We start from the raw sequence: 26410 nt of genomic DNA on the forward strand, positions 1-26410 counted from the left end.
TGCTGACTGAGATTTGTAAGAATCCTAAATGGGTGATTAATGAAGGTTGTTCTTTATAATATACATGTATTTATATTTAATTGAGATTAAATCTTTAAAAACTTAAATAGATTGTGAGAAACTTTATTTTTAAAGCTGTCGGTATAAGGCTGGTAGCCTACACACTAATTTTCAAGCACTTCTGTGCAGCCATTTGGCAGCGTACGTAACATAAAAATCATATTGTAGAGGAAACTGCCTGTTCCTTTTACCGCTCCTCAAGAACCAAAGCCCTGAGTGCAAGGCAGTAAGACAAATATATATATTTAATAAATATGTATATATATATGTATGTAATATATGTGTAAACACATGCAATTCATTGTGCGCGTGTGCAACAGAATAACATTCAAAAGACTGACAACGATATCTGATCTCATCGTTCTTCTGGCTACCTTATATACACCTTGTCTTTTTTGGCACCGCCCATCGGTCCTCTGATTCTCCGTCGGCCTCGGCTGTCTTCTCATAGTTGTTTTCTCTTGACTTATCGAGTCGTCATCGACTCTGCCTGGTTGTGGCATCAGCCCAGAGGTCGGCTAAGCAGCCAGCACTAATCTCTGCGCTCCGCCATTACCATATGGACACACACACACACATACATGGAGGCCTACTTTTTATGTATAGATTATAGATACCATTATTATATGGTATTATATTGTTTGTGTCTATATTAATAAATCTCCCTCGGTCATTGTTTGTATGTGTGTCTGTGTAAACGCTATGATTTTCTACATTTTTGGGGCTGATTTTGTACAAACTTCAGACGCATGTGCTCCATGCCTACTACCAGGCCGCTAAATATACCTGGCTTTAAAACTCTTTTTTGCTCCTAAGAGTCTCCTAAGCAGCTACCTGCGGACTGTCTTATTGAAAAGGAACTATATGCAACACTCTTATACGTACAGTATAATTAGCACAATAATAAAAGTAAAATAGGAAGTACAATAATAAAACTTACTGACTAAGAATCAATTGAAAAAAATCTTTGTTCAATCACATTGAAGCTACATGCAGCTATGAGTTGCAGTTTAATACACTTTCCATCACAGCACATTGATAGAAGAATTGTCTTGCCTGCATTGAAAGCCCATCAAAACAGCAATGTTAAATACCGAGCCTACCTACCAACCCGATAAGTCTCATGCAAAGGTGTTCAGAGGTTTCTTAAAAATGTCACTAACAAAGTTACTCACAACTTTACTCACAAAACACTTACAAAGTTCAAGATTATCAACTCTTTGTAATGAAAATGTAAAAATGGTATTGTCCTCTGGTGGACTCATATAATAGCAAAAGTGATTACCTTGGTGGCCGCAAGGCACGAAACAAATATCCACAGCATCAGTCAGACAGACTTTGCATCGAAAGAGACGCGTTAACTGCTCAGCATCTGCCAATAGAGAAAAGAAGTAGAATTGACTCACCAGACTTGAGCCAAAGATATTTAACACGATAAATCAAGCAGGCTTTTCACCTAGAATTACATTAACATATTTGGCATAACATTGGTATTACATAACATTTATATTATTAACATACTTGTACGTGCATACACATTTCTTTTTCTTATGGTAGGTAATAAAAAAACATCATTTTTTATGGATTGTCAATAATAAAAATTATATGTACACCGCAATAGATTGCAAGAAAAACAAAGATGAACTTTCCTACAAGATCTTGTGATAACTAGAGCATAAATCCTGGTATAATTCCATTGATTATGAGTCCGTGTTGGCAGCATGCATATACAAGGCTTTACAATAACAATGTCTTTCTCCTGACTCTCTCTCTCTCACTCACTCTCTCACTCTCCCCCTCTCCTCCTCTCCTCCTCTCCCCCTCTCCCCCTCTCCCCCTCTCCCCCTCTCTCCCTCCCTCCCTCTCCCTCCCTCTCCCTCTCCCTCTCCCTCTCCCTCTCCCTCTCCCTCTCCCTCTCCCTCTCCCTCTCCCTCTCCCTCTCCCTCTCCCTCTCCCTCTCCCTCTCCCTCTCCCTCTCCCTCTCCCTCTCCCTCTCCCTCTCCCTCTCCCTCTCCCTCTCCCTCTCCCTCTCCCTCTCCCTCTCCCTCTCCCTCTCCCTCTCCCTCTCCCTCTCCCTCTCCCTCTCCCTCTCCCTCTCCCTCTCCCTCTCCCTCTCCCTCTCCCTCTCCCTCTCCCTCTCCCTCTCCCTCTCTCTCTCTCTCTCTCTCTCTCTCTTGTTGACCAGGTGTGAGTAAAAAGTTGTCAAAAATACAAGTACAAGTTGCACACTTGTACTATCCTTAAATTGTACAGGAAGTACAGTAACAATCTTATGGTCATAATCAGTTGACCATTGTGATGCTAGGTAGCGCCTTAAAACCAGCATGAGAACTATTTCTTGCTATTGTTGTGCAAATATTATAAAAAAAATTTATGATATTGTACTGTAAGACAGCGAAAGAATTCAGGTTGAATATTTAGAGTCATGAGTAACCGAGGCGTGCTGTTTAGAAACCAAATTTCTCTAAGTTTGTGTTTGTGAACCTTTTTCTCACTGGCAAAATGGGATACACTTCATTTTAACATCGCCACTCAGGGACACAATCCGACACATGTAGACTAACTGTTACCTTGAGGATTTTCTCTTTCATTCTCAACCCCGGAAGTAGAAGCAGCCTCTGTTTGTGAAGTAGACTCATCATTCGGTTCTAGTCGTATCGGAGTTTGAACGACTATTGGTAAAGTCGTTTTTGTTTGTTCTGGTTCCGGGGGATTTAAACTTAACTTGTTGAATTCTCTCATAATGTCAGAGAGACATGAGAAGCTCTGCTCATCATTCTGTGTAATAAATTCAACAGTAACAGAAAGATTAAAAATATATTTATAGAATTAATATTATGTTTATAATACTGTTGTGCCAAGTAAATTTTTTGTTTCATTCTTATAGTTGCTCACCTTGATGCGTCTTTTAACTTCATTCTCTAGCCAGTCTCGCGGTATTTGTAGTTGTAACGCTTTTTCATAGTAGTTCGCTGAGAAGAGTATTTCAAACTCCTGGTCGACATTTTTGTCAGGCTATAGATACAATATTAATATTATAATCATGTTATTATCAGGCCATTTCATTTGTTTGATTTAAAAAAACTCTTTTCAAAATAATCGGTTTGATTCAAATGGGTCACCAAATTACAACACTTTTATGGTTGTTTACCAGCCTGAAGTTTTGATTTATTGACAAGGATTTTACTATATTTTAGCCGTTTGCTTACCAACATCTCTTATTCTGCTCATGGTTTGTTTATGTGCGGGTGACATGTTAAAGTACTTAATATAAAGTAGGTATGCATGATGAGATGCAATTTATATCACTTGATGTTGTCTAGTGAGTGTTAATGTCAGCAGTGTTAGTGCTTTCACTAATAGCGGCATCTACATTATTGTCAGCATTACTTGCTTGCTGATCACTACTAGCACTATCCGAACTGCTCAGTTTTTCAGTTTCAACTTGATTTTCCAAACGTGTACCTTCATTGACAGTGTCTGAGCCGTCAGTGCGCAACTCCACCGTTTCCCCGCTCAGCTTCGCATCGGACATCCCAGCACAGCGCCAAACACCCAAGCAGCACCACAAAACGAGTTAAGCCAATACCGATTAATTTCTAGCGCAGGAGATATTTTTAGATTTTGCGTAACAATTTAAAGTGTCAGCCGCTTTCAGATACTGTAAATTTTACAATAACTGAAAAAACAGACTCAAATGATGCACATTTTACATAGAATAAGATTCTACTGAAAATTAAGATAGTTTGAAGCAAATACAACGCGAACCTGACTATTCTAAGAAGCGTAACTGCCCTGCGAATGAATTGTGAGGGTGTTCGTGGTGTGAAGTATCATCAAGGTTAACAACGAGTTGTATGATTGCACTAATACATTCTGTTCGGTTGGTGATCTGTTACTATTGATCAAGTAAAAAAATGCCCAACAATACGGCTCAAACTAAAAAGAGACTGGAACAGTTAATCCAGAGACTCAAAAAGGACCCGAATATAAAAAAAGATTAACTTCAGTTCATGGAGGAGGTGATTAAGCAACTCTACTGTCTCTAGATAGCGCCAAGCAATATAAATTGTATCTCATCTCAAGTTTTAGTGTTCATTATCAACACTACTGTCTCTAGATAACGCCAAGCAATATAAATTGTATCTCATCTCAAGTTTTAGTGTTCATTATCAACACTACTGTCTCTAGATAACGTCAAGCAATATAAATTGTATCTCATCTCAAGTTTTAGTGTTCATTAGCAACACTACTGTCACTACATAGCGTCAAGCAATATAAATTGTATCTCATCTCAAGTTTTAGCGTTCATTATCAACATTACTGTCACTACATAACGTCAAGCAATATAAATTGTATCTCATTTCAAGTTTTAGTGTTCATTAGCAACTCTACTGTCTCTAGATAACGTCAAGCAATATAAATTGTATCTCATCTCAAGTTTTAGTGTTCATTATCAAAACTACTGTCACTACATAACGTCAAGCAATATAAGTTGTATCTCATCTCAAGTTTTAGTGTTCATTATCAACATTACTGTCACTACATAACGTCAAGCAATATAAATTGTATCTCATCTCAAGTTTTAGTGTTCATTAGCAACACTACTGTCACTACATAGCGTCAAGCAATATAAATTGTATCTCATCTCAAGTTTTAGTGTTCATTATCAACACTACTGTCACTACATAACGTCAAGCAATATAAATTGTATCTCATCTCAAGTTTTAGTGTTCATTAGCAACACTACTGTCACTACATAGCGTCAAGCAATATAAATTGTATCTCATCTCAAATTTTAGTGTTCATTAGCAACACTACTGTCACTAGATAACGTCAAGCAATATAAACTGTATCTCATCTCAAGTTTTAGTGTTCATTAGCAACTCTACTGTCTCTAGATAATGTCAAGCAATATAAATTGTATCTCATCTCAAGTTTTAGTGTTCATTATCAACACTACTGTCACTACATAACGTCAAGAAATATAAATTGTATCTCATCTCAAGTTTTAGTGTTCATTAGCAACTCTACTGTCTCTAGATAACGTCAAGCAATATAAATTGTATCTCATCTCAAATTTTAGTGTTCATTAGCAACTCTACTGTCTCTAGATAACGTCAAGCAATATAAATTGTATCTCATCTCAAGTTTTAGTGTTCATTATCAACTCTACTGTCTCTAGATAACGTCAAGCAATATAAATTGTATCTCATCTCAAGTTTTAGTGTTCATTATCAACACTACTGTCACTACATAGCGTCAAGCAATATAAATTGTATCTCATCTCAAGTTTTAGTGTTCATTAGCAACTCTACTGTCTCTAGATAACGTCAAGCAATATAAATTGTATCTCATCTCAAGTTTTAGTGTTCATTAGCAACTCTACTGTCTCTAGATAGCGTCAAGCAATATAAATTGTATCTCATCTCAAGTTTTAGTGTTCATTAGCAACACTACCGTCACTAAATAACGTCAAGCAATATAAATTGTATCTCATCTCAAGTTTTAGTGTTCATTAGCAACACTGCAGCATAACATAATAAATGGCTGTTCCATGATTTTAAAATATGTTCAGATACCTAACTCAGTCAATTTGCAAAAATTATCATTTAAACTATCTGTATTATCCTGCAATTGTCAATTTGCCATTTCAAAAAAAATACAAAATTCTGATTTCCTAATTTACAATTCACAGAATTCACAGTTGGTAGACAAGTTCCTACAATCAAATATTATGAAATTGCTGTGTATTTAAAAATCTTAATGCTTAAAATTCATATATTGTTAAATGCAATTTCAAATCGCTGATAGCGATGATACAATCGTATGAAGTTTCCTACAGGAGTTGAACTCACACGTGATACTTGAGGTTTAACATAAGGTCTGTGTCGCTTTAAAACGTCCTTTACAAAGGTTGGTTTTTTCTTTAAAAGTAGGTATTGACAGTCTGGTGAGGTTCTAGCGTGGCGTACCCATGGGTCCTCACCCATACTCCAATCGCTAGAGTCACATCCACAGTAAAAACATGTCAGTGTGCTTCCCCCACCTGCTCATTTGCAATAAATGGAAAAACTTGCATTATCATTATTCATTAAACAACATTAATATTGGAGTTATCTGTTCATTTAAAAAAATCGAATGTGAAGACTGAAAAAAATTTTAGTAGCAGGATGAATAAAAAAAGAGAAAACTTTGCCGAATCAACAAAAAAGAAAGTTTGAAAATTGAAAATTAAATTTTCTGAATGTTTAGCCAGGTGAAAAGCTACAAGATTAGACTAAATGATACTTTGAGAAAATATAATTGAAAAGTAATCAGCATTAATCGCAGAGACTCCAGCTGGCCTGAGGCTAACACTTCACAAAATGGTTTTCTTATTAATTGCTCAAGAGGGTTACACAACTCCTCAAATTGATCGGTGCATATCAACTAATAGAATTAAAATCTAAGGATATTTGAGACAAAAGCTAGCATTAGTACAAACCTCCATAACACTGACTAATAATGATTTACATTTTCAATTAAATAACTATATTTAAAAGATGCTTTATGCAAGAATTTAAATAGCCTTGAAAATTTTTTTCCAGATATTCTAATGTGTGGCAACACTTACTCATGCATGATGAAATGCTCAAATACTGTTTATTGAGGATTTGTAATGCTGCTGATGCAACTGATGTCATAAACACAATGTGTTTATTAGCAACTCTACTGTCTCTAGATAACGTCAAGCAATATAAATTGTATCTCATCTCAAGTTTTAGTGTTCATTAGCAACTCTACTGTCTCTAGATAACGTCAAGCAATATAAATTGTATCTCATCTCAAGTTTTAGTGTTCATTATCAACACTACTGTCACTACATAGCGTCAAGCAATATAAATTGTATCTCATCTCAAATTTTAGTGTTCATTAGCAACTCTACTGTCTCTAGATAACGTCAAGCAATATAAATTGTATCTCATCTCAAGTTTTAGTGTTCATTATCAACACTACTGTCACTACATAGCGTCAAGCAATATAAATTGTATCTCATCTCAAGTTTTAGTGTTCATTATCAACACTACTGTCACTACATAGCGTCAAGCAATATAAATTGTATCTCATCTATAGTTTTAGTGTTCATTAGCAGTGTTAGTGTTACTATAGCAACCCAAATTACAAACAACCCCTATTGCTTCGCTAAAATATTAAAATAGATACATTACGATCATGATTTTACGATATGACATATGCATAAACACAATGTGTTTATGACATAATATGTCATATCGTAAAATCATGATCGTAATGTATCTATTTTAATATTTTAGCGAAGCAATAGGGATTGTTTGTAATTTGGGTTGCTATAGTAGTTAATAAAGGTAGCTAAACACAAACTACAAAATAAAACATTAATAACCTTTTTGAACTCTCGAAAATTATACGAGAAGAATATAATATCACTTAATATTTTTAATATTAAAGCGAAGCATGCTTAAGAAAATAACAACATTGTAAAAAGATTATTATGTTATCGTTATTATTTTTATTTAAAGATTTGTTTTCTTAGCTATTATGAGGAATTTGTGTATAGAAGCTCGCATGATGATGAGTCCTTGCTTTTGCTATACCTGTATTACTCAAACTAGAGGTGTAGTATGCTTGTGTTGCTATACCTGTATTACTCAAACTAGAGGTGTAGTATGCTTGTGTTGCTATACCTGTATTACTCAAACTAGAGATGTAGTATGCTTGTGTTGCTATACCTGTATTACTCAAACTAGAGGTGTAGTATGCTTGTGTTGCTATACCTGTATTACTCAAACTAGAGATGTAGTATGCTTGTGTTGCTATACCTGTATTACTCAAACTAGAGATGTAGTATGCTTGTGTTGCTATACCTGTATTACTCAAACTAGAGAGGTAGTATGCTTGTGTTGCTATACCTGTATTACTCAAACTAGAGATTTAGTGTGCTTGTGTCCCAAAATAGTTTTACTGCGCAGACATTGTTAGGTTATCGTGGTTAGAGGAAAATCTGACTAGCCAACCACAGCCACATTTTGTGTAGGATTAGTTGGTCTGCATTGGGGTTGTGCTCTCCTTTCTTGTTTGCTATCTCTGGACAAACCAATTGCATCAAAGTATTCTGTATTGTTTGCCACAAACGATATTACAATCATTTTGTCAGTGCTTTTAAATCAGTTTTGTTAACATACATTTATTATAGCTATACACATGTTAACACATGTTAAAATATGTTAACACATGTTAACACATATTAACAAAATCATAAGTACTGTATAAAGCAGCACAAATAAGGTATCACACAAGTTTTATAAATTTTATATTATTGTTTTATCAACTGTCTCACAAACTTTTATTTTTTGCTGTTCTGTTAATAGCCTACAAGAGAGTGAGCTGAGAAATTTATTTTCTCTGTGCTGTTCCTATTATGCATGCACTTTTACTTTGTGGCCATTGTAGTGTGAGCAGACGGCACATACATAAAACTTATTCTAAGGCTTGATACCTAGCCAATCACAAAGGTGCTTTTGTTGAGCCAAGTAGATAGTAAGCTACATACCAATAAAGTAGCAATCCATGTTTGCTAGTGGGCTGAACTACAGCTACTAGACGGGTGGGCTGGTCTGTTCAGGGGTAGCCTGTCTTGACAAACTGTTGTTTTTGCGAAGTTGTCCCCCGGCGAGCGTGACGAGCCAAACAGTTGTTTTGCTCGCACCGCTCGCCGAAGGACAACTCCGCAAAAACAACAGTTCGTCAAGATGGGCTAGTTCAAGGGCTGAGCTGCAGAGCCTCGAGAGGCATGCTGGCTCTTCGAGGGACTGAGCTGCAGACCTGGACAAGCGTACTAGCCTGTCAAGGGGCTGAGCTGCAGTCCTGAACACGTGAGCACGCCTCTAGAGGGTCTGAGCTGCAGCCCTCGACTGGTGTACTAGTCTGTCCAGGGGCCACTGTTAATAAACCTCTTTACCTTGATAAAAGTACCCTGCATCTGCGGCCTCCTTCAAATCAATGAAAGTATTTTCTGGATAAGGAAATGTGTAAGAGAGAGACTCAGCTCTTTTGTCTCGGTCAACGAAAGCCTCGTGCTTTGGATTGCGTATTATAATATTGGTTCTTGCACACTCTGCTGTATCATTCCACCAATCACTTCCTAACATGTCTGGTGAATTGGCCCATCCCTCTTCAAACCTCATATGAGGGCTATTCATTGGACAGAAAGGACTGTTCTCCCTGTGACCATCTGCTGCTTCATCAGGTGTTGGAGGTAGCACGATTTTATAGTCACAAAAAGCACAAGCGATGTAGTCAATATCTGAAATATAGCAAATTGACTCCAATAAAATTTGCTGATACTGGCAACTGCTGAGAGGTCAGCATTAGCAGGTGCTGGCTCATACTGAGAGACAATAGCTGGTAAGCAATGTTACCATTGATATGTACCCTAAACATAAGCAAATGATACATACCCTAATTATATGAAGAAAGTATACATACTCTAGTTATATGAAGAAGTTATACATTTTCTAGTTATATGAACAATGTATACATACTATGATTATATGAACAACTAGTGGAATATCCGGCGTTGCACAGGTATTAAAAACAGCTTATAAACAGTGGCAGGTAATGTAGTTGCCTGCCACTTGCCATTAGCCTTGCACAATGTCAATGGCTAGTTTGAGCAAGCTAGTGTTCGAATTGCTAAACTTACTAATAAGAGAAGGAAGAGCAAGCTTTAGTTACGTTGCGCCATAATGCAGAACGCTATGCGTATTTTCAACCAGATAGTGGCTCATATTGGCCAATGAATACATCAATCTCGGGTAGCTCCATAGGTTAGCATATCGCTTGGGGAACGAGACGTTCCAAGATCAAACTTTGTATGATACGGATTCTTTATTTCAAGATTTTAATAGCTATAGCTGGAACTACACACATACATACATACTTTGAGAAATATATATATAGACTAGACAGACCAAATCACAGGTACTGAGATTTGTATGTAGATGTATACATACTCTAGTTACATGAACAATGTATAACTAACTGTGTAGGAATAAAACCTTTAATGGTACCCAAACTAAGATTGATTTTTTATCGCCCATATAGCATATGCAGGCAGATCGCTATACATTCAGTTAAGAAGTGGAAATAATAACATTGTTCCGTATTTATGTAAAATCAATTTGCTATTAATTATGTGTCCGGTGTTTGTTATAGTCAACCTACAGTGAACTATAGTTGTTATAGTTAATCTATACAGAAACTTGCCTGTTACCAGTATATATGTCGTGTCTCAACTGTAACTTAAATTACAAATAAAATACATGAATAAATAAAACTTTTACTGTATGAAACTTACAGCTACATGTAGCTGCCATGTTGTGGAACAAGTAGGCCTCATCATACCTTAATATGTACGAATTAAGCTTTTCATTTATTTTCTTTCATCCATTCAACATTGTAACTATATTTCTTTTCTGCTTATTGTTATATTCCCACGACCAAACGAGTGGAGCGAGCGTTTGAGAGTTTTTATGATAAATGCATGTGCGCACAACTTACGAAAATTATTCATCAACAATGTCGCAAACCCTTGTTTCGAAATCTCATCAACAAATTTAACCATCATTTTATAGAGTCGTTAAAATATAATAACGATACAAAACACATATAAGCCTATTTAAATATGTTACCAAGTCTTTGCAAATTGTCGACAGTATCTTAAAACTTACGCATCTGATGGGATTATACACAAACAGACAGATTAATTTGGCCGAAAATCGTTATTAAAACTGGCCAAGCCTTACTTTTATCAAAATTAAGCCCGGCAAACGAAACGCCGACCGACAGAGAATAGAATCATTAAGTCGTGCACATTTCACAAAAAAATAACGTGCACATTTCACCAGTCTATAGCATTGTCGAATTGCCGAAGGTTTCTGTAATTAACATAGAAGTACAGAAATCGTTTCTTTTTTGCCGATTTCAAAGTAACTGACATTTTGGAAACTTGAGTACGTACTTTGGTATTCTAACTGATGTCCAAAGCAGTGAAAGTAAAGGAAATGACGATGATATTTTTTTCTAACGATTCTTATGAGATTATTACAATATTTAATTATAAGTTTAGATGACTTTTGAAGTGTTATAGTCACACTAACAACATCGATGATGGGCAATATGTTACTGTTATCATTTTTTCTAAACAGTTTTGTTAAATAGATTTTCTAAAAATCTATATAAATATCACAACTTCTTGGTATTGTTAGCTATGACGTTTTGAAATGTAAACAAAATTGTGCATTGGTTTTCTATTGTTACTATATTAATAATATCGGTTATTCTAAAAATATCAGTGCATTTTACTTCTAATATTGGCCAATATTGCATTTCTCCTATTGCAGGGGGAAAAATATAAACGTATAATCTTTTCCTTTCATTATTGCTGTTTGTTGTATATAATAACACCCACACCCAGTACATTACAGCTACCATTGCAGTTATCCTATAGCACTGCAGTGCCATTTGACTGTTAATATTGCATTTCTCAACCATCAGTACCCTTTCTTTTTTCCAATATCACTTTGGTCGTGGGCTGTATGGCAGGGGAATTTCTAGTTTTTATTAATTGATGAAATAAAACATACACATGCGTGTGCGCATGCACACAGGCTAGTGCTATTCATGAACAGAACTTGTATCAAATATTGCTTGTCTGAAAGGTATACGGTAAAGAAACCAATTGAGCTCCTCTACTGGCTCTCCAAAAATCAAACCACTCGAGTACAAGGCAAATGAGTATACATTTTGCAGCAACTGTATAAGGGTACAGTTAAATTTGCCATAAACATATAAGTAACTGCATAGGCCTAGTGTGAGACTTCCAGATGCTCTGATCTTGGTCACTGATCATCTTTTATAGCTCCTGGCTTTGGCTTGGTTCTGCCCCTCAGTAATAGGGCTGACTCGATAGCCGACCTTCAGCTGACCAGAAGTGTTACAAAATGCTGCGTCTTCTACCACGTCGCGGCTCAGCCCTGTCATAGCATCGGTCATCTCGATGTCGGGTGTCCTCTCTCGCCTGGCCCTAGTCCTTTCTGATCAGCCATCGCATTCTTCTCCTAGTAAAGGTCCTGGGGATCACCTACTCAGCATTGGGAAGAAAGATCAGCTGGGACCAGAACCAGTGCTGTCAAAATCTGTACTCCAAGTGATGGACTTCTGCTCTAGCAAAGACTTAGTTTTTCTTTTCGAGCTTCTTAGCACAGATTAAACTGACGGTTTGCATAGCCCACTTTTGCTAGCAACAGCTGTCATCCAATAACTAAAGGGCTTGCTCCTCCTGGCAGTGATATAGAGGCTCATATGCAGGTGAGCATCTTACTATGCAGGCCTCGTCTCATTGGCTTGGTAGGTAGACTGTTTATTGGCCGATTTGCCCGCTCGTCAGATCCGTACAGGCTCGTTTGTGGGGAAGCGACTCTGGATCTCCAAGTCGACTTTGGCTCCGGCAACTCTTTTGGCCTCTTTGGTCAGCACGCTCAATTAGGCTAGTGCCTGCCTACTCTGACTTGGCTTTTGGCTCCTTGTGAGATCGGCGTGCCATGGTGAGAGTGGAGTTATATGGTTTCTTTGGGTATGTAGGCAGGCCATCCTCTTTTCTAAAAGCATATCCCACTTGGCTTTTTTTACAAAATACACAGCACTTTGCACTCGCCACCGCCATGTGTCTTTTGGTGTGACATCATTTGGCTACGTGAAACATGCTGCCATCGACAGAGACACACAAAGATAGCGAAGTGCTGCAAAATGCGCTGTCCACCTCTTTAAAGGCTGGTGATGTTGCCACACAGTCTGCACAGGTGTTCACTTATTCACTTTTGTCTAGGTGGCGTCACTGACAAAATGCTTTGTTCTGATAACATACTTTTTGGCCAGCTGAGTAGGTATTTTCTCTAACTCCACTCATGACATTTGGAGTTTAGCCAAGGCACAAGTCATGATTGGCTCCCTAGACTGTTCAGGCTCAATCAAGGTAAAGATCCAAACCTTTTTGGTAAGCTTGGCCTGCACGACTTCTTACCCAGTCGAGACTCTTGTTAATCTTAAGTACAAAAAGCTCACTTTCATTTGGCTGGCTGTTAGTCATCTCCTTAAATTACACGGTCTTAGCTGCTTTTGGTCGATCAATGAAAGGCCAACCAGGTGTGACTTGACATGAGTTTCTCTGTTATTAGAAACAGATGCAGCCCCATGGAGGCAGCCTGTCTAAGATGCTCTCCTTCTTTGCTGTTAGAGGACTCCCTGACTTTGTGCGAGTTTGTTGCACTCGTTCTTTGACACACAAACACAGACTCCTCATCTGAGTCTAGGAGGCCTCCAGGCATTCTTTGTCCCTTGTCTCTAATGACTCTAACTGGCTCAACAGATCCCAAAGTGAACCAGTAGTCTTACCTTGTTGAGCCATAGTGACAGGTTTGTAAGAATTCTATGAAGTGTTCAGCTGATGAGTATCGATTAGTATCCTGTGTAGTACCTAGTCGTCGACGTGTGCGAGTGCAAATAGCCTTGTCCAACTTATCCTTTTAGTTTGGTGCCTTTCCTCAGCCTCTGTACCCTTTGCAAAGGTTGCTTGAGATTGACCGTAATGGTAGATAGTCACAATCATCCTCCATATCGGTCAGGTTGCTGAGTGGTCTGAGCTGGCCGGAGACTGTGCCAAATAATCTCTGGTGCTGCTGACTCTGAACTCCGAGGCCTGGCTGGCTGCTCCAAAATGCCGAGCCGTTTTTGCTCCAATTTTTTTTTCAAAGCTCTTCCAACCAAGCTTCCAGTGCTTTACTAAACTCTAAGTTTTTTGTAGCTTTGGTGCTTAACTTGGCCAACTCTAGCTCAGTTTTCAGCTCGCCTTCTGCCTCCTTTCTTCTAGCACTTGCCCATTCATGTTAGGGCCTCGGCAAAGCTCAATGGTGGCTGGTGCTTGTTCCAACTCCTCTGGGAAGCCATGATAAGGTTTTACACAGCTTTCACTTTGAATAGAGAATTGTTCTTGCCTTTCAATCAGGCACTTGTAATTAGGCTATGCTTTTATGACCTGGTACAGTCCCACGAATTTAGCCTGTAGCATGGGATTGCTGCCACTCGTTCTTTGCGTATTCACCAACAAAACCCAGTCTTCCAGGGCATAAATAGGTGGCTCTTCCTTGTTTTCTTGCCTGATAGTGAGCTTCTTTTCTTAGAAGAGAGCATAGAATTTTTTCAGCCGCTTGCGTGTCTCTACTATGTATTTATGTGTTAGTTGAGCCTTTGTGGATAGAGGATGGTACTCCAGCCGGCCGGACAGGCGCAACTCTCAGCCGAGCTTCTGCAAGTTAGCCAGCTCTCTTGTTGCCAGGTGAGGTGTGCCATGGTACACCCTGATTAACTGAGGAGCAGCTATCCCAATTTTCTTAGCCTCTTGTCAGCAATAGAGCTCGAAGTGAGCCACCCAGCTGCCAGTTATTTTGCTCCACTACTCCGTCAGCTTGAAAATAGTAGGGGTAGTGTGTGTCTCTTCTACACGACAGACCTGGTACAGCTTAGTCACTAACTAACTTTTGAGATGGGGTCATTGGTCCATGTAGACTTGTTGCAACAAGCCCATGTAACAGAAGATTCTACTGTCTAGAGCACTAGCTACCACTGGTGCTGTGGCTGCCGGGAGGGCTAAAGCATCTTGCAATCTGGTGAAATGGTCGGTTAGCACCAGCACCCACTTGTTTTTTCTTAGTGTCATTGGTAGGGGTCTTACCAAGTTCACAACTACTTCTGCCAGACCCATTCTATATACAGCCTTTGTCTACTATTGGCTGTCTTTATCCCTCTATGCTTTGCTGTCTGGCATACTTCACAGCTTTTGACCAGTTTCCTTACTGCCGCGGTCATCTCTGGGCAGTATCATGTCAGGAGGAGGGGACTGGGCATCCTTCCCACTCCAGAGTGGGCAAGAGTGTGTGTTTGATATACTGTGGTTTGTTTGAGGCAGATGAGCAAACCGCACACTACTGAGGCTGACTGTAGGGAAATGTTCAAACCTCCAACACTCTGTCTGGTTGTAGTCAGAGGAACATCCGGATCCTATGCAGCTGTAGGAGCTCCTGAGCTTCTAGCTTTAACTAGTTTTTAGTCAGATCTTCTGCTCAAGAGATCGCTTTGTACATCGCAGCCACGGGTCCGTGACCTGTAGCCTGGATTTTCGCTAGCTCGTTGTCAGCTCCACCTCAAATCTTCACCCAAGCCGTGTTGCAGAATCTCAGGGTAGCCTCGATTCTGTTCTGGGTCAACTTTTCAGCAGCCGCAGTAGAAATGGGCTGGCTCATGTGACCAACTGCTCCGCACATAGTCCTAGCAACTCCTGCCACAGCTGTTGGGCTTTTTTCAAGTCTACCCAACTAGACCTGTTTTTCCATAGCGAGCTTTTTCCTGGTCGGTCTAACATCCTTCAACTCAATGAGTTCGCACTGCCTGCAGTCTTTGCATGGCTGTCTGTTCAGTTCATTGGGATGCCCGTGGCGGAGCCTGGTTTGGCGCTCCAAGGTATATTGGAGCTCGGCCAAGATTTTTATCTATCTGGTCACCTAGTTCAAGAGCTCTTTCCTCCGGCATAGCTAGCAGGGTGAGGTATAGTCAGTACGGAGTAGGAGCTGTGGGTAAGGTTGGAAGCATTTTATGGCCTTGACCATGATCGACAACTTTCTTTTCGTGATGCAGTGGTTTTGCTCTGCGGGTGCCAAGGTCTTGCTGAAGTGCACAATGACTCTCTCAGTGCAATCTCATTCTTGGGATAACACTCCTACTTCACATCAATTTGCACTCATGTCTAGGATAGTTGGTTGATTTGAATTGGGATAGTCTAAGACAGGTGTCGAGAAAAATGCGCTTTTCATCTTTTCAAAGGCCGTCTACTTCTCCTCCTTTAACGTTCACTCCTTGTCTTTTTCTGTCCACTAGCACAAGCGCAATGCTGTAGTAGTGAAGCTCGAAATGCATTGATGATAGTATCCTACTATGCCCAGGAAACCTCGCAGCTCCCTGAGCACCCTGGAGGTCAGCCATTCTTTAATTTTCCTCATTTTTTCAATGTCAGTAGCCACCATTTATCACTGACCACATGACCTAGATGGTGTCTGTGACTAGGGCAACTCGCGCTTGATTGGTTCAATTTTGTGTCCAGCTCTCTTCAGTCAATAGAACACTTCCTCCAGTCAGCGTAGGTCTGGGTTGAAGTCTGGAGCAATGACGATTATGTTACCCTGGTAGAGCAGCAGCGCCTTCGAGTGCACACTCTGCAACACAAACTTCATGAACCTTGGGAAGGCAGTTAGTGCGAAGGTGAATTCAAATGGCAAGACCTTCCATTTCCACAGGCCGGAGCAGGTAGAAAATATCAGTTTTTCCTGCGCATCACCATCGAAAGGCATCTGCCAGGAACCACTGACCAAGTTCAGCGTGCTGAAGAAGCTTCTGCCAGTGAAGACATCAAGGTTGTCATCGATTTAAAGAAAATGATTGACATCCTGTTTAGTGACTGCAGTCAGTCGGTGGTACTTCACGCAGAACCCCTATTTCTTGTCCTTCCGGACCAACACCACCGAGGAACTCCAAGCGCCTCCAGCAGGCTCGATGAGTCTTTAGCTGAAAAGGTCCTGTACTTGTCACGCTGCTCCGGCTTCCTTCTCTGGTTTGAGTTAATGTGGAGGTTGCCGTATGGGCCGACTTCCCTCATTCTGTGGAGTAAATTATTAACCTTGGAAGTTTGTCTCACATCTCTGTCAGCAGTGCTGAACGTGCTCTGGCGGCTCTGGCTTCATGTAATTTTTTTTGACTTCTAAGAACAGTTCTTTTAAATAGGCTGGCACCCTGCCTTCAGCGTTTTAGCACGCACTTCGTGTTACAAGACCCAAGCTAGAGAGAGATGGTTCCTTATCCACGTAATGGTCCTGTACTCCCATGTACATACCGACCGTGATGCCGGCTCGGAGATGTAGAAGTTGGTCCGTTAGATTCAAGCGCCAACACATGCTGATGATTTTTTTTGGGTTACAGAAGCTGAGTTACAGAAGGTTGCAAAAAATGCTGATATCCTTGCTACTGCAATCACTGACACAATTAACTCCAAAATGAAGACAGTTACTTTCACGCATATTTGGAAAAAAGCTGAAATATGCTCTATTTTGGAGACATCTAAATACAAAGACTTCCACTACTTCGGATCAGTTGTTTTGCTTCATCGTCTGAAAAGTGACTCTGTTCAGTGATTGCAGTGAACAGAGTCACTTAATCTCTGCAAAATCACTTTTGCAGTGATTCAGTGACCCTGCAAAAGTGATTTTGCTTCATCTGACTGTTACCTTATTTACAAAGTGACTTCAACCAGTATACATATACCAAAAACATGAGCACAATAGATGTGCTTGTTTATATAATAACTGACGTAATCCACCAAGTAGATGACAACTCCAAATATGGTGTTAAAGCATTTTTTGTGAACTTTAGCAAAGAGTTTGATCTAATGAGACCAAATATAATAGCAGAATAACTAAGTTTAATGTCAGTCAACCCATGTTTACTGAGCATCATCATTAATTTCTTATATTGACGATGCATCTTATATGCACAATACATAACCTATAACAGAAAGAACTCTATGATAGTATCCACTGCTATTGCTGTACCTCAGGGTACTGTACTCAGGCAAACTCTGTAGAATATTTATGTATCTGATCTAGTGCAGGGCTGTATTGTCCAAAGAAAAAGTGGTCAGGAGACTGTCTGTTAGTAGTTGCCGAGGACCGACTCGGCCGTGCAGGGAGGGTCTGGGAGGGGAGCAGAAGCGCCCTCCCAGAGAAGGGGGGGGGGGGTTCAGGGGCCCTCCCCCAATAAAATTTTGAGAATTAAGAGCAAATTTAAAGCATTTTAAAGTGTATCTTGTATTATTTAAAAGTTGACTTGCGACAAAATTCACATTACAGCTATTTGGTATCAAAAGATTCACCATGTCTTACTTGTGTTGTAGGTTCCAAACATGTGAAAAAGTGATTACAAGCTCTTAAAAGCTCAAAAACGAAAAGCCGCCGTAGATTGGAATCTCTTTATTTCTCTGACGTAGTCAAGTTTGTTTTACAGTTTGTTATTGTCTTGTCACATGATGTTCTTACGTGAATTGAAAGGCCAATAAAAAGCTCAATATAAACATATCGTAGTACTAGTTTGTGACAAACACTTCGGGTTTTACCGAAGACCACGTATCAAATATAGATGCTCGCTACTTTACAGTTTTGTTTCGGTTTAGTCTAATTAGCAAGTCGTAATCTGATCATGTGACCCAATACTTCGCAAATATATTTCTGCAGCATTTTTTGATTATCACAAGTGACCAACAGGCTCGTCATGATTATCAGACAATGATGTGTACTCCTTCGAGCTAAGGCTATAAAATTAAACAAATTTTTACGGTAAGTTATAAGATATCACTGCTAAAAGTGACAGCATTACAACGATGATAAAACAAACTCATAAGAACAATAGACATGGTTTTATTGAATGCGTGAAGTATATTTTTGAAATTATTTTGACGAATAAGGTTGCATGAAAGTGTAAACAGAAACTATCTACCACAACTACGTTACATTTGAGCCATTTTGGAAAGGGAATTCAAACTATGGCGGTCTCGTGTGGCTGCGATTTTCTTTTCGTTTTTGAGCTTTTAAGAGCTTGTAATCACATTTCCACATATTTTGTACATACAGCACCACAGAGTAAGACATGGTGAATCTTTTCATATCAAATAACTGTAACGTGAATTTTGTTGCAAGTCAACCTTTAAGGTTGATATCCAGGTGCTCCCAAGTTGAGTCATTTCAAGTCTTGCAAAGAGAGCTAGCTACAGAATTATATGGTTTTGTGTCGTAACCATATATATGTATGTTTACATTTATATTCCTAAATATGCATACATGTACATGTGTACATAGAAGATTAATTGTTATAGCTGGACACCTGTCTTTTAAAATTTAAATTTAAGAGCACCTGTTTCAGTTACATAAATATGTTTAAATAATATATTACATGCACCAGGAAAAGACAACAAATAAATTACTTGGCCTGCTTAAAACTTACGCCGTTTAAATTATGGCCACCTAGGAATACAATGGGCAACAAACTTGGCCTGCAAACACAAACATACATGTACATAGAAGATTGATTGTTGTAGCTTGACACTTGTCTTTTAAAAAGCTCTTCTTTTGTCAATTGGTCCATGGCAGAAAAACTTTTCAACTGATTCTGTATCTATTTCATCATTTTTATATATGAGTAACATTAGATTATTATTTAGACAGCCTGCCCATGGTGTTCCTCATCAATCTTTGGATTCGCTTCAATGCAGAAAAGTATCTCTCGCCTACTGCTTTGGTGGCAGGCAAAACCAATACTAGATTAGTGAGCCTCTCCACTTCATCACCAGTTGCTAGAGCGCAACGCTGCGCTAGAGCGCTAGGTAATTAGTTGTTGGAAATTCCAAGTGAATGAGCTTAGACTAAAATTCTTACTAATTAGCCGCCGAAGATCACTAAAAGGTCGGGGCTACTCAGCTTCCCAGCCGCCTCAGGGAATACGGGCCTATGAATTTTATTGTCACGTAACGACTTCCGCGATGTACGCTATGCCGATTTCGCAATTTCCGCGATTTTTGACAGAAGAAAAGTGCTCCGGATGGTTCCGGAGTCTCCTAATAGGACAATACGGTACTGATCTAGTGGCAACTGGCAACTGATAAAACACCCAAATTTGCTGATGACACTGGACTTTATCAGCCAGTTGAAAAGAGTAATGTGCTAATAGACAGTAAATCAGGGAGAGAACATATAATCTCATTACGAAAGAACCATATGTAGGGTGCAGCTGAGAAAACAGTTTACTGGTGCAACACTAACCAGAAGCCAGCCATTTAACACCACTAAAACACAGCACATGTTCTTTACTCTACAGCTGAACGTGTCACTGTTTCAACCAATAAAAATCGACATTTATGTTCTTCAAACTCAATCTGCAAAGCTTTTTAGACTGACCATAGATAATCATTTGCACTTTAATGAGCCTGTTAATTCAATCATAGATAAATTTAGGTCTGCTGTTTATTGATTATGTACGCTGAAATGTCATAAAGCAAACGGCAAGAGCCTTGTAAGATAATATCAAGGATGGAGTATTCCAATACTATCTTACGCAGCTTCAGCTTGGTATAGCTATGTTAGAAAACAATCAAAAGACCTACTAGAGACATCAAAACCTCTGCCTCTGTATCTTATAACCATGGATAGAATCTTACACTAAATTGTTGTATAATTATGGCTAAAATTCCTGAGATAGCACCTATCTAGAGTTTATATGCAAAATATGGGCTCAAGGTCAAACACACTCCGAAACATCGTTAACATCATGATATCCCTACTTACAGATTTCCAGGAGTCACTGTAAAGGTTTGCATGACGCATTTGATTGCTGCCACAATGCTCTGAGGAGAAAATCCTTATTTAATTGTTCCTTTCTTTACAGCAATAATCTTTACCATTTTATTATAATTTCTATGACCTTATGGGCTTCACGCAATGGCCATAAACAAAGTTCATACTGATTCATCCCAAAGCTGAAAGCTGATTATATCTTATTCCATGGTGGTTTAAGCTATTATGGTAGTGCACTTCTGAATTCATACAATGAAATAATGGACGGCTGTCAGAAAAGATTGTTTCAGATGAGTTTATAACACTTCCCAATAATATAATTATACAAGTAGGTAGAATTTAGTGAAACTGAAGTTTACCAAGTATATTTCTCTATCCATGTTGCTATAATTCTTTGCTCTCATGCAGGTTTTTTGATGAAGAGTTTTTGACTAACCATTCCACTGTATTTGGTAGTACTTGTGATAGAATGTCACCTATGCTATAAGCAAGATGTCACGTCAGAGTATTTGTAGTCACTTTGTGTTGAAGCACACTGCATGTGCTAATAATTTCATTATCTCTTCACATGCATAATAGTAGTTTCATAGAATACATTTGCTTAACACAAGGTGTAGCAATAGTAGAATGCCTGCATAGTTGAGCACAAATGCCTGACTAAAATTTCAAGGTCAGAAGAGTATCACCATAAAAGCGTCTTCATAAAAACATCAAGGTGAGGGTACATTCTTTGCGCAACAAATTTCGCTCTTGGTAGTATGCAATTTGTACTTATCAAATAACACAAATAGCTGATTAGGCTTTGAAAGAGTGAGTATTTTGCCTTGTTTACACATCAGTTGTTGGCTCAGACTCCACTGTAAAGATTTCGCTAAGAATAATTTAAACTGGATACAACTCAATACAAACTAATGGCAGACAATGGCTTGTAAATAAGCTGATTGGAGATCTGCTATCATATGCAAGTCACAACAACCATAGACAGTTTTAGTTACTTCGGCTAACTTTGAGAGAGATATTTATACTGTAATCATTGTGAGACAGGATTTCGATGATGTAAAGAAACCGACAAAGTTCCTCTACTCGCTCCACAAGGAAAAAACCACTCGAGTTCAAGGCGATGAATATACATTTCGCAGTAAATATATATTTAAGAGTACAGTTCAAGATGACCATACAGTAAACTGCACAATTAGAGACTTTCGGGCACTTTGCAGTTGGTTGCTTCTGCGCTGTCTTTTATAGCTCCTGATGGTTGCTTGGCTCTTCCCCTCGGTAGCAAGGTCAACTCGGTAGCTGACCCTCAGCTGACCGGAAGTATTACCGGTGGCTGTGTCAACTGCCGGATCAGGGCTCAGCCCAGTCGTAGCAACAGTCGTCTCGAGGTCGGCTTCTCTCTCTGCTCTCGGCGATCGATTACCACATGATTTTAAAGGTCATAGTGACTTTTGACTATAACGAATATATCACAAATGGTAAAATCTGTTGCAAGGTTCTATAATATATGGTATGTGCAGTAGAGCATACATAGAAAAGCGTGATGAGCCTGAATACACTAAGTGTAGGTTTCTTCTCACATACTTTCTTGACTAATTATCAGTTAGGATTATAACAGCAAAGGTTCATGACAGATCCAAGTTTGCTCTTCTTTCTTCAGAGGCCTCCAACTAATCACACGAGACGCCCATTTATGAATAAATTCATTTCTTGACACTAAAGAATTCAATAGTCACCGAGGAACCAGTTATAGATATGAATGAAGTTGCTTATTTACAATGATAGTACTTTGCTCTTTAAAATAAATCACTCTCTTGCTATACTGCACTTTTTATTTTGAGCAATTATTTGGCCAATTAGTTTTTAAACCTTCTCATTGTATCACTTAACAACGATGGTCACATAACTATAATTTGATCGATGTGACTCTATCAGAATGACCAGCTGTGTGGTTAGATCAGTCTAAAGTATTAGCTCCGCCAATATCAGCAAGAAGTGCTTGAGCCAATCACACTAAAATAAGGACTTCAATGATTGTTATTATTATTGTTATCAAAGTTTTTCTTCACAGTCGTGTGGTGGTAGGTGACTGGTTTTAGTCCATGTTGAGTCCGGGTCTTAACAAAAGGCCAAAGAATCCAACATGTGTACAGGCCCTCTGTGTACTTTTTCAGACTGTGACTTTTGTATTTCACAGTTTTCTCTACACTCATTAATTTTCTTCCTCCTTGGTCCCTTTCAACATATACTCTATCTACATCAGATCTTGGATGAAGACCTTTATGGATTGTCATCAGTTTCTGCGTCCTTCTGTTCAGTTGCTGTAATTCATCCTTCGTCCACTGAATAATCCCTGATCTGTATCTGTACAAGGACACAGCCCATGTATTGATAGCGGTAATGAGATTTCCAGCAGTCAGCTTTGATTTCAGCACTTTCATGAGCCTGTGAATCTATTCCTTCTTGATCTTAGCTTTCATTTCAGATTGTTTTATGTCGTCTGCCTCCATAATTCCTAAATATTTGCAGCTTTCATTATCTTCTAGTTCATGGATTTCTGTTTCATTTGGTAGCATGATATTTCCTCTGCCAGTTAGTTTCCCTCTTATCATGGTGATGGTAGCGCACTTATCTAATTCAAACTCCATACCGATGTCATCGCTGAAGATTCTCACTGTGTGTATCAGTGTCTCAATCTCATTCTTGTTCTTCTCATACAGTTTCAGGTCGTCCATATACAGTAGATGGTTAACTGCACATTTATTTTTGAGATGGTATGCTGGTTTAACTTTGCACAGTATACATTGCAGTTGTGAGAGGTATCATTGACATCACAAACATCAAAGGAGAAAGAATGTCTCCCTGAAAGATACCTCGACTGATCGATACTTTTCCTAGTTCTTTCCCTCCACTTTCTAGCTCTGTTTTCCATTGTTTAATACCTGCTGTCATGAACCTCTTGATGTTTTTTGAGATCTCTAACATATCCATTACGTTCATTATCCATGAGTAAGGAACCATATCATACACTTTTCTGTAGTCAATCCATCCAATCACCAAGTTGGTTTTTCTTGCCTTACTGTCTTTCATAACACACTTGTCTATTATCAATTGATCTTTAGTTCCTCAACTTTTTCTACCACAGCCCTTATGTTCCCATGGTAGTAGTTCATTTCTCTCTAGGTGTTCATAAATGCTGTCTGAGATCATTGCAGTCAGTACTTTGTACATTATTGGCAGGCAGGTAATCGGTCTATAGCTTGATGGTATGTTGCCTTTGTTTGCATCCTTAGGTATTAGCACCGCTATTCCTGTTGTCATCCATGATGTTGAAGTGCCTCTCTTGATAATCTCATTCGTCTGATTCACAATTCTTGTGTGAAGAGCTGTGAAGTTCTTGACCCAGTAGCCCTGTACTCCATCCGGTCCAGCTGCTTTCCACGGTGATAATCTCCCAAAAATTTTTTTTAATCCCACAGCATTGATCTCCATATCAGTTTGTTTCTTTAAATTTTTGTAGTCATCTTCAGCCTCCTTGATCAATTTGGCATCTTTTTTATGAGTGTGCGGCCGTGCCCATATGTTACTCCAGAACTCCAGAGCAGCATCGGGCTCAGGCGGTGGTATCTGTTTCTGTTGTTTACCTTCTAGGCTTGGGTAGAATCGTTTCTGGTCTGTTTCAAATAGATGGTTTGTATGAAACTGATTCACTCTGTCAGAATATCTCTTAATTTTTGCCGCTGTGGATGTCACTCTCTGTTTAAGTTCCTCAATCACTCGATCTATTCCTTTTTTCTTCAGCCAATAACCTTGCTCTATTTCTCTTGTGATGAATTGCCTACTTTCTTTGATGTTATTCATCTTTGCTAGATCTTTACGTGTTTCCTCCAATTTTCTTTCTAGTCTCATTTTTCATGCTTGTATTTGGGTTCTCTTGCCACCGGTTTTCTGTCCTTTCTGTAATCTTTCCATTACCAGCCGTGCTCCTGCATATATCAATTCGTTTGTACCTCCAATATCAGTGGTGTCAATAAACCCGATCGCCTGATTGATTATTCCTGTTTCCTTCCTGATCTTATCTTTCGGTATCTTCTTCAATTTTGGCATATTTCGCTTTTGCTCCAGTCCCTCAATGATGTCTTTGAGGTGATTGATAATCTCTCTCTGTTCCTCACTTGCTTTTGGTCTCTCGATTGGCGTCTCTATTATCTCCACAGTGATTTCGCTCTCCATTACTTCTTCAATTATATCAATATGTTCATTTACATTGTTCTGAGTCAGAGCGTTTGGTGGTGTTGTTGTTACTCTCTGTCTTATCTCTTCCATCTCCAAGTCGGACATCAGCCCGTTTCTTTTGATGACTCTGACTTGATCTGCTATATGTTGTGCTAAACAATCCTCGATCTTTCCATATCTGATGAATCCTTTTCAAGTATCCTCTCTTCTCTGGTTGACTTTAGAAGTAGCATTCTATTGCATTGATGTTGTTCATTCGTAAAAGAGAACAAAGTTGCACAAATTTAGCCATCCGACTTTCTTGAAGGTAAGGAAGATATCTTTTAGTAGCTGTGTAAGGTCATAAAATGAATTGTTCTCCAGGTTTTAAATTTAATCCATCCGTCAGCATAGAAGGCTTTAGGTTTAGGAGCCAGTTACACGATAATTCACACAATTTAACAAACAGACAGTTTAACAGGTTGAACAGTTAATAGGTAGGTATATTAACATGTAGGTATATTAACAGGTAGGTATATTAACAAGTAGGTGTATTAACAGGTAAGTGTATTAACAGGTAGGTATATTAACAGGTAGGTATATTAACACGTACGTAGATAGATTTGCGGGTAAACACTAACAAATAATTAGATTACCAGGCAGTTAAACATGCTTATAAAGATGAACCATAAAGTTATGTGAGATCGTCAGCATAATCCCTACACTCACCACTAGCTTCGTAAAAATAGAGGCCCTGTTTTGCAAGGTTCTGGAAACGAAAATGTGGGCTATACGCAAACAATCGACGTCTGGTGATCTCACATTTAATACCACCGGGACTTGGTAGCAGTTTTGTGAATTCCACAAGACAATTTTTGGTTTGTTGTAAACTGCAATCGAACCACATCTGATTATTTATTATACCAAAAATATGAGATGGTTAATACATAGGCTATTGCTTTAGACCGTTGCTTAACAACAAGGAACATTGAGCTGATACTTCACGCTTACTACCTAGTTAGTAGTAATATTCTTACATTGGCTAGCGAGCTTGTACATTCAATACCACTTTTAACTACTGTATTCTTAATGACACGTTTTCATTTCAAGTAATTTTGTAAATTATAAAAAGTGTGCCAACAGAGTCAGCCCATGAAATACTCAACAAACATGGACATAATGGACCTAGTAGCAATACCATAGCAAGCATACACCCTATACGTGATTTTCTAATCAATATTTGCACTGGGGTCAAACCTCAGCAGTTCTGTCAAAAAACTCTGTTTGAAGTTGGTTGTAAGAATTTTAAGAGATCGTCAGGCAACGTGTAAACTATTCTCTTAGCATTCTGTTCTAGATGAGCAAAGATACGTTAACAGTACATTATAGTAACTATGTTCTTTCTAGATGAGTAAAGATAAGTTAACAGTACATTATAGTAACTAGACTCTTTCTAGATGAGCAAAGATAAGTTAACTGTACATTATAGTAACTAAACTCTTTCTAGATGAGCAAAGATAAGTTAACAGTACATTATAGTAACTAGACTCTTTCCAGATGAGCAAAGATAAGTTAACAGTACATTATAGTAACTAAACTCTTTCTAGATGAGCAAA

General features: G+C 38.7%; 1 protein-coding gene across 1 annotated transcript; it reads right to left on the minus strand.

Moving 5' to 3' along the window:
- Positions 1 to 23705: 23705 nt before the first annotated feature.
- Positions 23706 to 24488, minus strand: LOC137405319 (uncharacterized). Its single transcript, XM_068091547.1, has one exon. The coding sequence runs from the start codon at positions 24486 to 24488 to the stop codon at positions 23706 to 23708; it is 783 nt and encodes a 260-aa protein (XP_067947648.1).
- Positions 24489 to 26410: the final 1922 nt, after the last annotated feature.

This window comes from Watersipora subatra, chromosome 9 (genome assembly GCF_963576615.1).
Source record: "Watersipora subatra chromosome 9, tzWatSuba1.1, whole genome shotgun sequence".
Taxonomy (NCBI): Eukaryota; Metazoa; Bryozoa; class Gymnolaemata; order Cheilostomatida; family Watersiporidae; genus Watersipora; species Watersipora subatra.